This window comes from Trachypithecus francoisi, unplaced genomic scaffold, assembly GCF_009764315.1.
Source record: "Trachypithecus francoisi isolate TF-2019V2 unplaced genomic scaffold, Tfra_2.0 Lachesis_group3, whole genome shotgun sequence".
In the NCBI taxonomy this organism is placed as follows: Eukaryota; Metazoa; Chordata; class Mammalia; order Primates; family Cercopithecidae; genus Trachypithecus; species Trachypithecus francoisi.
The window spans coordinates 26,036,896-26,050,534 of NW_022681468.1; the positions used below are offsets into that span (position 1 = coordinate 26,036,896).

The 13,639-nt window shown below is 38.9% G+C and overlaps 1 protein-coding gene across 2 annotated transcripts in view; it reads right to left on the reverse strand.

Annotated features, from left to right (window-relative positions):
- The window catches only part of TSHR (thyroid stimulating hormone receptor), a 171,947-nt gene that overhangs the window by 42,167 nt on the left and 116,141 nt on the right, over positions 1-13,639 (reverse strand). For both annotated transcript variants that reach the window (XM_033187246.1, XM_033187247.1), the window contains exons 4-5: positions 3,143-3,217; positions 18-92 (exon numbers count right to left, since the gene is read on the reverse strand). In XM_033187246.1, coding sequence (XP_033043137.1) covers positions 18-92; positions 3,143-3,217 — 150 coding nt within the window. The remainder of the gene's footprint in view (positions 1-17; positions 93-3,142; positions 3,218-13,639) is intronic.

Genomic DNA, 13,639 nt, shown 5'->3' on the forward strand with positions numbered 1-13,639 from the left:
CATGTGTGCATACTTACAGTATAAAGAATATATCAGTGGAATAAACTTTGGTCAGGTCAGGGAACATTTTAAGTCCAGTGTTGAAAATGCCACTAAATTAATGGAAAAAAGAGGAAATAAAAGCATAGAATTTAGGTAAAAATATCAGCACATAGGAAGGAGAATAATGTAATAGCTGAAAGCATGGGTTCTGAAGTCAGCCTATAGTCAAACGCCCAACTTCTTCACCAAATATCTGAGTTACTATGGGCAAATTCTGATGGTTGGATGAGATGATATTCCCCCAACGCACAATAATTAATCCAGTCCACTGGTGTCAATACATCTGCTTGGATTAGAATACTCTGGAGATTGTTTTAACTGTGATTACTAGAAATATAAATTCAGTTTGTGTGTGTGTGTGTGTGTGTGTGTGTGTGTGATTTTCTTGTTTAATTGGAAAAAATTATGTGTGTGTTTGTGAAGGGCTAAGAAGAGGATGGGACAGGAAGATATGACTTTAAGCCAGCTTCATCTTTCAAGCTCTACATTATATTGTGCTATTATTTTGCCAAGAATAGCTTTCCTACAGCAGTGACCTGAGAGTACCATTATAGCAGTACCATTAAAAAAAAAAAAATGTCCAGAGGGCCTTGCATGGTGGCTCACGCCTGTAATCCCAACACTTTGGGAGGCCAAGGCGGGTGGATCACTTGAGTCCAGGAATTCAAGACCAGCCTGGCCAACATGGCGAAACCCTGTCTCTACTAAAAATACAAAAATTAGCTGCATGTGTTGACGTATGCCTATAATCCCAGCTACTTGGGAGGCTGAGGCATGAGAATCGCTTGAACCTGAGAGGCAGAGGTTGCAGTGAGCTGAGATCACACCACTGCACTCCAGCCTGGGTGACAGAGCGAGACTCTATTTCAAAAAAGAAAGTGTCCAGAAAAGGAAGGAAACCAATTAAAGATAATGTCTTCACCTTCCGAAGTTTATATCATCTGAAGAAAAATGTTAAGATTAAAAGACATGCATAAAACACCATGCACACAAAAATTGTCAGGCTCCTGATACCTCCCAGATTTAGTTGGTTTAACATTTGTTGCAGCTACTTGAATTATTTAGATTTTTTTTTTTTTTTTTTGAGAATTTGGCATGGCATAGAGTGAGACCTAGACACTATCCAGTAAGGCTTAGGGAAAGTCTTCTGGTAGAAAAACCATATCCATTGATACACTTTCTGAGGCAAATTCAGACTTGACTCCTTCTAGAAAAAGAGGCATAGGATTTGAAGAGGCAGCAGGAACCAGAGGTCCCAAAACAAGCAAATGGGAGGGACATTCCAGATAACTAAGGAGAGAGGTGAGATTCCATAAGGTATATTTGAAATACAGTAAACAAACTAGTTCAATTGTAATTGCTGCTCACGAAGAATAGGAGGAGGAAAAAAGGTCCAAGAGTCAAGTGGGTCCATATACTTAGACCAAGACCTTTCTAGTCTTCAAAAACCCCAAACAAATCCCTTAAAACCATCCTGTGGGTCTTCTTTCTGATGTCTTCTCTAACTACCTCAACCCCTAAACACTGTATGTCTCTCCTTTGTCACTTTCTATTATTCTTCTGTGGGGGGGGCACTTTTCAATTTCATACACATCTCCCCAACGAGATTGCAGGCAAGGACAATGTCTTAGAAACCTGTATGTTCCCCACAGAGCATAGAGTGGGGGATCATCACATCAAAGGGTTATTATATTATTTGAAACTCAGAGTCCATAAGAAGAGTGATTGTCTTGTCCCATATGTTTTCATGGCTTTCCAGACATTCTTTCATCTTCATATCCCATCAGTGTCTTCTATTCCCCTAGCATCTCTCACACTCACCTCTTCAATGTGCAACTATTGGCTAGGCGCCATGGTTCATGCCTGTAGTCCCTTTGGGAGGCTGAGGCGGGTGGATCCCCTGAGGTCAGGAGGTCGAGACCAGCCTAGCCAATATGGTGCAACCCCATCTCTACTAAAAATACAAAAATTAGCTGGGCATGGTGGTGCATGCCTATAATCCCAGCTACTCAGGAGGCTGAGGCAGGAGAATCGCTTGAGCCCATGAGGTGGAGGTTGCAGTGAACCAAGATCGCACCTCTGCACTCCAGCCTGGGCAACAGAGCAAGACTCCATTTCAGAAAAAAAAAAAAAAAAAAAAGCAACTGTTTTTAGTTCACCAAAGAAGCTTTGTGGATCCCTATCTTTGTGTCTTTATCATGCTATTCCATCCAGCTAAATTTCTTTTCTATCTCTCCCCATTCTTGTTCAAGATACCCTCTATTCATCCTTAAAGGCGTATCTCATAAAGTATCTATGATTACGTAAGTTTGTTTTAAAGGTCTGGATGAAGATGAACTGAAATGTTAGTAGTGCTTATTTTGGGATATTGGGATTAAGTTTTTAAAAATTTTTCTTCTTCATACTGTTTTTGTTTTCTAATTTTTATAATGCATGCAAGCACGAAAAAGGACTCTTCCACCTGGTATCCAGAGGACCTGAGGTCATACAGACACATCCACTGAACACATTTTACTCTGTACTAGGCAGTAAAGACTCAACAGAGAAAAAAATGTTGTGGTCCCTGTATTCATGGAGCTTATGGTCAGCTCATAAGTGTTATCAAAGCAAAGCAATGATAAGAAGAGTGATTATCACTCCCACTCCAGCAGCTGAAGTGGGAGGTTGAAACTGTTGTCGCTTCTGTTTTCCCTCCGCTCCCCACAAAAGTGCATTTTGCCCTTTGTGGTTTTCTTTCCCGTGTAACAGCCCCTCTAATACTGTTGTGATACCCCTTTTCAAACAAAATTGACCAACTGGCTCTCAGAGTTTTGTTGTGTTTTGTTCTGAAATACTACATTTAAGGACCACGTATACACAATAGCATTTTCTCTCTCCTGTTTCTTGGAGCGGGTCTCTGGACCCAGCACTATGTGCTGACTTTTGAATAGGTTTTAAAAATGTGGACCATTTCACCCGAAACCTTGCCCTGACCCAGGCTATACACCATTAAAATGAACCTGAATCCACATCATCCTAGGGAGATTCCTGGGAGACAACAGCATTAAATCTTACCCCCTCCCCCCCAAAAAAGTAGGATGGGAGAGGATTTAATACTTACAGGAACTTTAGGAGGGGGAGCTCTTTGAGGGCATCAGGGTCTATGCAAGTTAAGCTCCTGGTATTTCGAATTTCTCTATATAAGTTACAAGGAACACAGTCACTATATTACATCCGTATCTGTTCTTATCAAAGACAAAACAACATAAATCAGTTTTAACAAATGTTCATGAGAAAAATTTGCATTATGTGGTACCACAGGGACTGTAGCTGCCAGGGGTCCCATCAACAACAAACTACTCCTGTCTCCTCATGGGGACCCAATGGCTGGTCAGCTCTCTTGCATCTTTGGCTTGGTTTCCACCCATTTTAATTTATGGGCTGCATTTTTCTTAATTGTAGTATCAGTTTTTTTTTTTCTTTTAGATTTAGAGAAAAAAGAAAAAAACCCTCCAATGATTTGGTGAGGAGTTAAAGACAAATATCTTTGTAAGTATTCTGGCCAAGACAATTAGTGTTGGAGTGGGAGGTTGAGGGAATTTTATGCTGAATCACAGCATAGCAAGATGGGCAGTGAGGCTCCGTCATTACCATACCAGATGTACAGAAGTGGTACGTCTTCACAGTTTGCTTGTGTTTATTTTGTCATGTCAGCAATTTAAGACTCTTCTGCATGTATAGTGTGGTATCATGTGTCAGTAACTTACATACTTAGGTTTATATAAATGCTGATCAAGAATGCACAGTTAGTATTAGAGAAATAAGTGACTGCTAGAAATGAACTCTCACTGATTAAATTAAACATATTCAACATAGATTGATTGGCTAAAAGAGTTTAAGGCATTCCCTATGCTTACCTGAAAAGTATATAAGAACCCAGTAAACCTTTAGCATTTCTCTTTAGGAATGGCACCTAAAGGAACCAGCATCCTGTCATTGGCGGTGCCAATCAGAAAGCTTAGAATGTGACCTCTGTAATTTTTAAAGTTTTATTAAAAAAGAATTTACATTCCATAAACTTCAAACATTGTATGTAGGCATACAGTTCAATGATTTTTAGTAACATTACATAACTGTGAAACCATCATCACAGGTTAGAACATTTCTATCAGTGATAAAAGTAACCATAGGCCCATATGCAGTTAGTCTCCACTTGCTCCTTTATGCTTAGAAACCACTGATCAGTGTTCTATCTTTATAAATTTGCCTTATCTGGACATTTCATACAAATGGAATCATATAACAGGCAGTCTTTTGTGTCTACTTTCTTTCATTTAGCATAATGTCTGTGAGGTTCATCCATGTTGTAACATGAATTAGTAGTTCATTCCCTTTTATTTCTGAATAGCCAGATGGACTTGAGATAGAATCTTGGCTCTGCCACTTCTGATTATATGACCTTGGACAAGTTTCTTGGCCTCTTTGAGCCATAGTTTTCCTGTCTGTAAGATAGGAACAATTAATAACACCTCTTTTGTGGGGCTCTTGTGAAGATTAAATAATATTCATGAGGGATTTTATGTTTGGCCTTCACATAGTTAGGACTCTGTAAATAATGTTTTTATTATTGCTATTTTCATAAGTGCAATGAAAGCTAGAACAGACTTCAGGGACTTGGGACTGGAGATGTTGTGACATTCTTGCAAAATTGGAAAAAGCCCTCTAGTTTTTTCAACTAGATATTTCAACTAAGGACACTGACTATGAAACAGACTTTGGAAAAGACAGGATGGAGTTAACTCTGAGAACAGAAATCACCTACCCCTGTCCTCCCTACACACACAGCTTACTGTCTATAATAATATACCCTTACAGGTCCATTGTCCTCATTAACATAACTACTATTCCAGTAGACTCTTGCCCAGGCAAATTGCTTTATTGTTCATTACAGAGAGTTTTTGAAACAAAGAACCATCAACACTTCAACAGAAAGCAGCAAGAGTTTATACCCCAAGATCTTAAAACTCCTCACTTCCAAATCCTAAACTAATATGTCATGATTTTTACCCAAACAAGACCCTGCATGGAAAGACCCTCTTTAGACAATCTTTCATTTTTTGTCCTGGCTTTAAAATGCAAGCCCGTATCCTTAGAATTCCCTCTGTCCTGAGCAAAGTGTGACAGTTGGACACCCTACTCCAAAATCTCATAATTTTCCCACCGTGCCCCTCTAGAGACTATCAATCTCTGCTGAGGTAGTTCACGCTTTCCAGGGTGAGCAATAAACTACTTGCCAGAGCTTTCCACTGGGGGAGGAGGGTTTGAACTTCTGTCAGAGACAAACAAATGTAAACCAGGTGCAGGAGTTTGGAAACTGAGCGGGGTTTGCAGTCTGGAAAATTGCTCCACAAGAGACTACGGTTGAAGAAGTAGTCTTGAGTGAGTGGTCCGAGAGAACATCACAGTTAAAGAAAATGCAGCCCACCTGGGTCAGCTGAAAAGGTAGAGAATAAAAGGGAAAGGAACTGCAGCTGCTAGAAACAGTTGATTCAATGAAGCTGGCAACTTACCTGGAGGCTGGAAGAGGAGAAATGTGGGAGAGGCAGCAAGGAGAGAGAAGGAAACATGAAAGAGGAGAGGATTTCTGGAAGGAAATGTAGGAGCTACAAAGAAGAAAGACGAATCAGAGACCCCACAAGAAAACAGCAGGGAAAAGAAGCTGCTTTCTGAGGTAAGGCAACAGCTCACCAGACTTTTGAAAAGTATCTCCTGAAGCAGAGAAGGGGTGGAGTGGTCGTAGACTGCCAGTAGTTTAGCTAAATGGAGAGAGATAACAGCTGGGCACAGTGGCGCATGCCTGTAAGCACTTTGGGAGGTCTAGGCAGGTGGATCACTTGAGGTCAGGAGTTCAAGACCAGCCTGGGCAACATGGTGAAACCCCATTTCTACTAAAAATGCAAAAATTAGCCGGGCGTGGTGGCTTATGTCTGTAATTCCAGCTATTCGGGGAGGATGAGACACGAGAATTGCTTGAACGCGGGAGGCAGAGGTTGCAGTGAGCTGAGATTGTGCCATTGCACTCCATCCTGGGCTACAGAGCAAGACTCTATCTCAATCAATCAATCAATCAATCAATCAATAGAGAGAGGTAACATAAGAAGCAAACGCAGCTAGTAAAATCTTTTCAAAGACAGGAGGAAAGGAAGGGCAGAAGTGAGTACAAAAGAACATCTAATCAGAGAAGGGTGAAAGAAGCGTTCAAATTTGAATGTCTTCAAGCATGCCTGTGAGGGTGAATTTAAATCACACCATTCTGAGTTAATCAATTATGGCCAGAGTGTGCAGGAGGCTAGGTATGCTGCCAGAAAACTGGAGACATTGGAAGAAAGAAAAGCGGTTTGTAATTCAGCACACTAGGAATGGAGATGCCCTCCAGAGCTGAAGATGGCTGTGCCTCGAGCAACCTGAGGCCCTGAGTGATGATTGCCTGAAGGTGGCTGCTCTGCACGCCCACTCATCCATCCAGTACTGTCCCATGAGCAAGAAGTAAACCTCACTCACTTAGGGCTATTACATGTCTGTATTTTTGTCTATTTCTTATAGTAATTCACCTGCCCAAACTAATAAGCATAAATAAAATTCCAAAAATATAGTACTCAGTTCACAGTGGTCACGTCTAGTAGATAGGTTTAAAAAGATGGAATGTGTAATTTTCACTTTTTATTTTGTCTTAATCAAAAAAAAGAAAGAGGATGCAAAAAATCTCAAACTTTAAAAACAAAAAAGTAAAGCTTTATATATTCTACATAAAAAATAACATTAAAATATGTGCCCAGATAGGCTGCTTAAGTATGCTGTTTTATGGAGCAAGGCTCTTTTTTCTTTGTTGGGGGAAATATGAAAGGCTCTTAAAGCATATTTGCTAGAAAAATTCAGCTTTGGAAGATGATATGGTCTGGCTCTGTGTCCCCACCCAAATCTCATCTTGAATTGTAATCCAAATTGTAATCTCCACATGTTGGGGGAGGAACCTAAATCTCATCTTGAATTGTAATCCAAATTGTAATCCCCAGGTGTTGTGGGAAGGACCTAATCTCATCTTGAATTGTAATCCAAATTGTAATCCCCACGTGTTGGGGGACGGGCCTCGTGGGAGGTGACCAGATCATAGGGTGGTTCTCCCATGCTGTTCTCACGATAGTGAGTGAGTTTTCATGAGATCTGATGGTTTCATAAGGGGCTCTACCCCACTTTGCTTTGCACGTCTCTTTCCTGCTGCCATGTGAGAAAGAACCTGTTTGCTTCCCCTTCCGCCATTATTGTAAATTTCCTGAGACCTCCCCAGCCATGCAGAACTGTGAGTCAATTAAACCTCTTTCTTTTATAAATTACCCGGTCTCAGGTATTTCTTCATAGCAGCATGAATACAAACTAATACAGAAGATTAAAGGGTAAAAAGAAACAGTGTACTTTTTTTTCACCTGGGGGAAGGTGTGAATTTCCTCCTAGTGAGGGAACAACATAACTGACTCATGTGATGCAGGTAAGGATCATCCTGATTTTGCAGACAAAACTATGGAGACATGTTTTGAAAGGGCAAGTGAATAATCTCCTGTTACACACTTAGAGGCAACACTGGGCCTTTATCTAGGACTTACGACTTCAAATACAGACTTTTTTTTTTTTTTTAAATGATGTTTCAAGGATATCATCTGGCAGAACTAAAAATATATGTAAATATTCATTGTCTAATTCTCCTTCATTAGATTTCAAATAAAATAAACATTTAAATGAAAAGTGTAACATTGCTGTCCAATGTGCAGTTTTCACAAATCAACAGATCAATAGTTCAGCATGCAATTAGGTTCACTTAATCACATGTCTACATTATGGGTTTTTTTTTTCTTCCTGTAAGAAACATTTATTAATTCTCAATAAAAGCCTAGCACAGGACAATTGGCTTTCCTGTTACAACTAGCATTGCAGCAGGCACTCAGTTCCTGAGTCCACCCCTCATACAGTATATGGGAAATCGGCAGGGTGAGAGAAAGGAGTTCTCAGGTGAGGGAATGAGGAACAGAAGAAGGGGAAAAGAAGACTTAAAGTCTTCTGTTAAGGAAGACCTTTTTTCCAACCACTAATTTCCTTCCATTTTCCTAGTGTCCCCCTTTCTACCTCAATTATCCAACAGGCATTGGATTTTGGCATTTGACTGTGCTTCTCACCCTGGAGATATTTCCCCACACGCTAAACTGCCCCAGTTCATGAGTGAGAAGCATGCCAAGCCAGGAAACAGTTTGAGGGCAATCAAAAAGCCGACGTTACATTTCATCTGCAAAATTAGATGGGACCAAAGGAGATGAGAACACGTCAGACCAGCATAAACCAGGGAGACTCAGTTAGACTCAGATGTCAGAAGAGAAGCTGCCACAGCCAATTTATTGTTAGCTAAAACAATAAATTGAACAAGAATATTAGCCAAAAGCCTAGCTCTTCACCAGTCCCCAGCTTCTTTTTAACTCTTGTTTCAATTTGATTTTCAATTTTTTTCCCGTTTACTTTTAAGGGCCTATGTTGTGGGATCAGGAGGACCAGAGAGAGATCTCGGGGTATATACAGGAGGATATCTTTATTATTGAGTGCACTCAGACTTAGGAGACTCGATGTCCAAAGACTGGGCCTAGAACAAAGATAGCACTTGATTTTTATACACATTTCACAAAACGGGGTGGGCTAGCTTGAAGCAAGCTTACAGTGGGATGAAAGTAGGGATACAGAGGCAGGACAAACTCAGGATTGCACATGACGATTGCCAAGCAACCTGGATGTTCATTATCTAGGTTTTGCTCTAAAGAGCCTTGCACTGGTTTCTCTCATAACCTTCACTGTGGTGCCCAGGCAGCTGTAGTTCAGGCCTACTCAGGCTTCTTATGACTTTCATTGTATTTCTCAGATAAAACAGAATATTTGAAGTCAATAGTTACAGAGAACAGGGATCCATAAACTTATTCCATGAAACAAAGGAAAGTTTGTTTTCTTCTCCCTATGTTGAGGGAGTGCTGGGAGAGTCTCTAGAGCACATTAGCCAGTATTATCAAGACTTTTCCTGGGTCTGGACTGTGCCTGTTGCTGCCTCTGGGACAAGTCAGTCTAATATAGGAAAGCTTATCTCTCTTTCTTTATAATTTTATTTTTCTTTAATTTCCTGCCTCACCTATAGTTCAAAAAATGGAAGGCAGTCACCTTGATTTTGCCTAGGTTTGCTCACTCAAGTGGGTAGAGTTGGAAGAGATTAATTAGAATATAAGTGAATAATTACTGGCCATCTATTAGGTGCACTTTACTGCATACTCTGGGTGGTATAAGGAAATAGTTGCTATTTATTTTAAAAACAAGATATGTGTATATTGCCCAAGCCATCATTTTGTTACTATAAATTCTTTAAGTGCTACACAATCCCCAGGTGAAAACAGAGACTAATAAATAGGTAAATTAATTTTAAGGTAACATTTTAGGACAGGGTTCTATCACATAATACATTACTGGTGTATCTTAACATCAAGTATTAATTTCAAGTGTAATGCATATTGATCTTTAAAAAGTTTATTTCATCTGACTATAGAGGTTTTATATATTTATTGTAGAAACTTTGAAACACATTCATACAAAAAGGAAATGAACTTTCGGACAGCTGACCATCCTCCTGGAGGGTGGTGTGCCAAGGGAGGATGTGGAAGCTCTGCGCTCCTCCTCCATACTTCCTATGCAAATCTTCGTCTCTATCTTTTGTAATATCCTCTATAATAAGCTGTTAGATGTAAAAAAAAATTCCCATCATTTGATAATACAGAGAAAAACTATTTTTTTCTGTCTGTTAACTGTGTGTATATATATATACACACACACACATATATAAATAACATAATGATAAAAGCTTTTCTTATGTGATTAAATTGTCTATAGCAACAGATTTTTTCTTTACAAGTCAGGGTCATGCTATGCTGCCCAGGCTGGAGTGCAATCACTATTCACAGGCAGGGTCATAGTGCACTACAGCCTCAAATCCCTGACCTCAGCCAACCTTCCCACCTCAGTCTCCCATGTAGCTGGGACTAAAGGCTCATGCCACTACACCTGGCTAGTATTTCATATTTGACCATTCTCTTAGCTAAGCATTTAAGTCCTTTCCAAATTCTGTCTATTATAAATAATTAACTCTGAAACAAATGGCTTTTTTACATTAACTTTTTTCACTACTCTATTTTCTTAGGGAAAATGTACAGAAGTGGAATTACTGGGTCAAAAGTCAAAAGTCTATCAAAGCTCTTGGTATACATTAGATCCTTAGCTTCCCCTGATTGTTAGACTGGCACTTACTTTTCATATTAATCTATGATATGAAAGTTCACAGAATAAATTATTTCCTATATTATCAAGGATTTTCAATGAGAGAAGTCTTAATTCTTTGATAATTATTAATGAATTATTATTAACATTTCAAATGTAACTGGAGGAAAGAAATAATCTATAACTGAAAGGCAATATTCATGATTTGATGTATCTTTTAATTTATTGAGAAATTAAAAATAAGAGATATTGAGGAGAGTTTGTAAGTATTCAGATTTTTGAAGCACATTGAAGAAAATTTAAATTATCAGCAGATTTTCCACTAAAAGTAGAACGTTATAGAAGTGATTCTCTAAATTGCCTGGCAGGTGCATACAGCTACTTTCACGATTATTTAAGGATTGGTGCTAAAGCTGGTGATTTTGAAACCTCTGATGAATCCATTTGATTCAACTTAGTGGATCAGCAAAATAAAGTCTTATTATACTATAGGCAGAAGTCATACATTTTACCTATCCCAGTTGTAAAAATTTTAACTTATTTTTGATTTAAAAAGCTCACATAGGCCGGGCGCAGTGGCTCATGCCTGTAATCCCAGGACTTTGGGAGGCTGAGGCAGGAGGATCACGAGGTCAGGAGATTGAGACCATTCTGGTTAACATGGTGAAATCCCATCTCTACTAAAAATACAAAAAATTAGCCGGGCATGATGGCACACACCTGTAGTCCTAGCTACTTGGGAGGCTGAGGCAGGAGAATCCCTTGAACCCAGGAGGTGGAGGTTGCAGTGAGCCGAGATTGCACCACAGCACTCCAGCCTGGGTGACAGAGCAAGACTCCATCTCAAAAAAACCCCAAAACCAAAAAACCCCAAAAACACTCACATAAAAGTAAAAACATTCTTCTGAGGGCAGCATTTCTTTTTCTTTGCCTTTTTTTTTTTTTTTTTCCTCTCTCTTTTGAGATAGGGATCTCATTCTGTTGCCCAGACTGGAGTGTAGTGGCATGATCATGGCTCACTACAGCCTCGACTTTGTAGGCTCAAGTGATCCTCCTGCCTCAACTTCCTGAGCAGCTGGGACTATCGGCAAGTGCCACTGTGCCCAGCTAATTTTTAAAAATATTTTTCATAGAGATGATGTCTCACTGTGTTGCCCAGGCTGGGCTCAAGTCATTCTTCTGCCTCAGTCTCCCAAAATGCTGAGATTATAGGTGTGGGCCACCACGCCTGGCCAGCATTTTCTGTAATTATTGCAGGTATTTTAATTAAGGAGATTTTATGGCATTGTAGTGGTTTTGGAGGCAGACATTTTTGGGTTCAAATTCTCAGTTTGAAATGTCTTAGCTAAGAAAACTTTGGCAAGAGCTCTGCAAGGTATGTATTACCATCTTCATTTCACATAGCAGAGACTAAGGCTTGGTAAAAGCCAGTGAGACAGTGTACGTGAAGTACTTTTAGTGAAGTGCGGGCCCACAAAAGGCATTCAGAACTTGGTAACTATTATTACTAGGAGTAACAACAGCAGCAGTCTGTATGTTATTGACTTTCTTAAAGAGAAAGTACAATAGAAAATGGAAGTGTCTAGTGTTTCATCATTTTGCAGATATAAATCTTTATTACATGCATGCTTTTCAGTCCAAACAGTATCCTTGCTGAAGTTACAACCCAGGGGAAATGATTTATATCCACTTAGGATCCTGAGTAACTCAGAGAGAGCCTACCATTCTTGTATTTTTTTCTTACAAATCCTCAATGCCTTTACCCATTGTTAACTGATATATAATTGCTACTTACTCTGGCTACCTATTGTTGCATAACAAATTACCCCAGATTAAGTGGTTAAAATAACATTTTATTATAGCTCACAATTTTGTGGATCAGGATGCCAGGCAGTGCTAACCTGGGTGATTCTTCTGATCTATGTAGCCTCCACCAGGATCACTGGGTGTTATTCAGCTGGTGTCTGGAACAATTTGGAGGGTCCAAAAGGGTGTGCTTCTATGCCTGGCTTTTTGATGGGAATTGCTAGAAGTTTAGGCTCAGCTAGGCTTTTCTTCATCCCAGGATCTCAGGATCTTCCTACATGGTCTCTCCATCAGTGCAGTTGGATATCTTACATGGTTGTTCAGGGTTCCAAGGATATAAAGTGAACACTGACAGTTCTCTTAAAGACTGGGACTAGAACTGGCATTGTATCACTTCTAACATACTCTATTGAAATATTAGAAAAAATGTTCAAATTTAAACAAACCAGCAACCCATAAATCCACGAAGTTCAGCAAACCTTAAGCAGATTAAATATAAAAAAAACTTACCTAGGCATATTATGATTAAACAGTTGAAAAGTAAAGATATAGAAAAAGTTTTACAAGTAACCAGAGGGGAAAAAACACTTTACCTACAGGAGAATAATAACACGGATATGACTGCTCATCAGAAAAAAAGAAGGCCAGAAGACATTGAAAGATATTTTCAAAGGGCTGAAACAAAAATGGCTTTGCTAGAATTCTATACTCAGCAAAAGTGTTTTTCAAATATTAAGATAAAATATATTTTCAGTAAATGAAACCTCAGAAAATTTGCTGCCAGTAGAACCACACTGAAATACTAAAAGTTTTTTGGGCTAAAGGGAAATAATTGGACCTACAGAAGGGCAGGGACACTGGAAATATTACATACGTTGAGTGTACATAAATGACTATTTTTTTCTTTACTCAAATTAAAGTTAACATAATAATGTGTTATGAGGTTTATAGCATATATAGGAATAAAATATATGACAACAATAGCATGAAAGATGGAAGAAGGTAAATGGAATTTGAATTTCTAAAGGTTCTTACATGATTACAGAGTAATATAATATTATTTCTAGGTAGACTGTGATAAGTTAAGGATGCATATCGTAATTTCTGGAGTAATCAAAAAAATTTTGCAAAGGACTAAAAAGCCAATGGAACACAGTATTAATAAATAAAACCAAAAACAACTAGATTAATCCAAAAGAAGACAAAGGAGAAATAAAGGAAGAAAGAACAGAGAAGACAAAGCAAATAGGAAAATAGTAGACTGAAATCCAACCATATCAATAATTACAATAAAGTCATGGATTAAACACTCCAGTTAAAAGGCTGAGATTTTCGGCTGCATATAAAAGCAAGATCCAATTCTGTGATGTTTACATGAAATGCATTTTAAATATAAAGATGTAGTTATTGAATCTGTTGTTTTGGCTGTAAAATTATAGTAACTACTTTAGAGAATTGTTTTGAG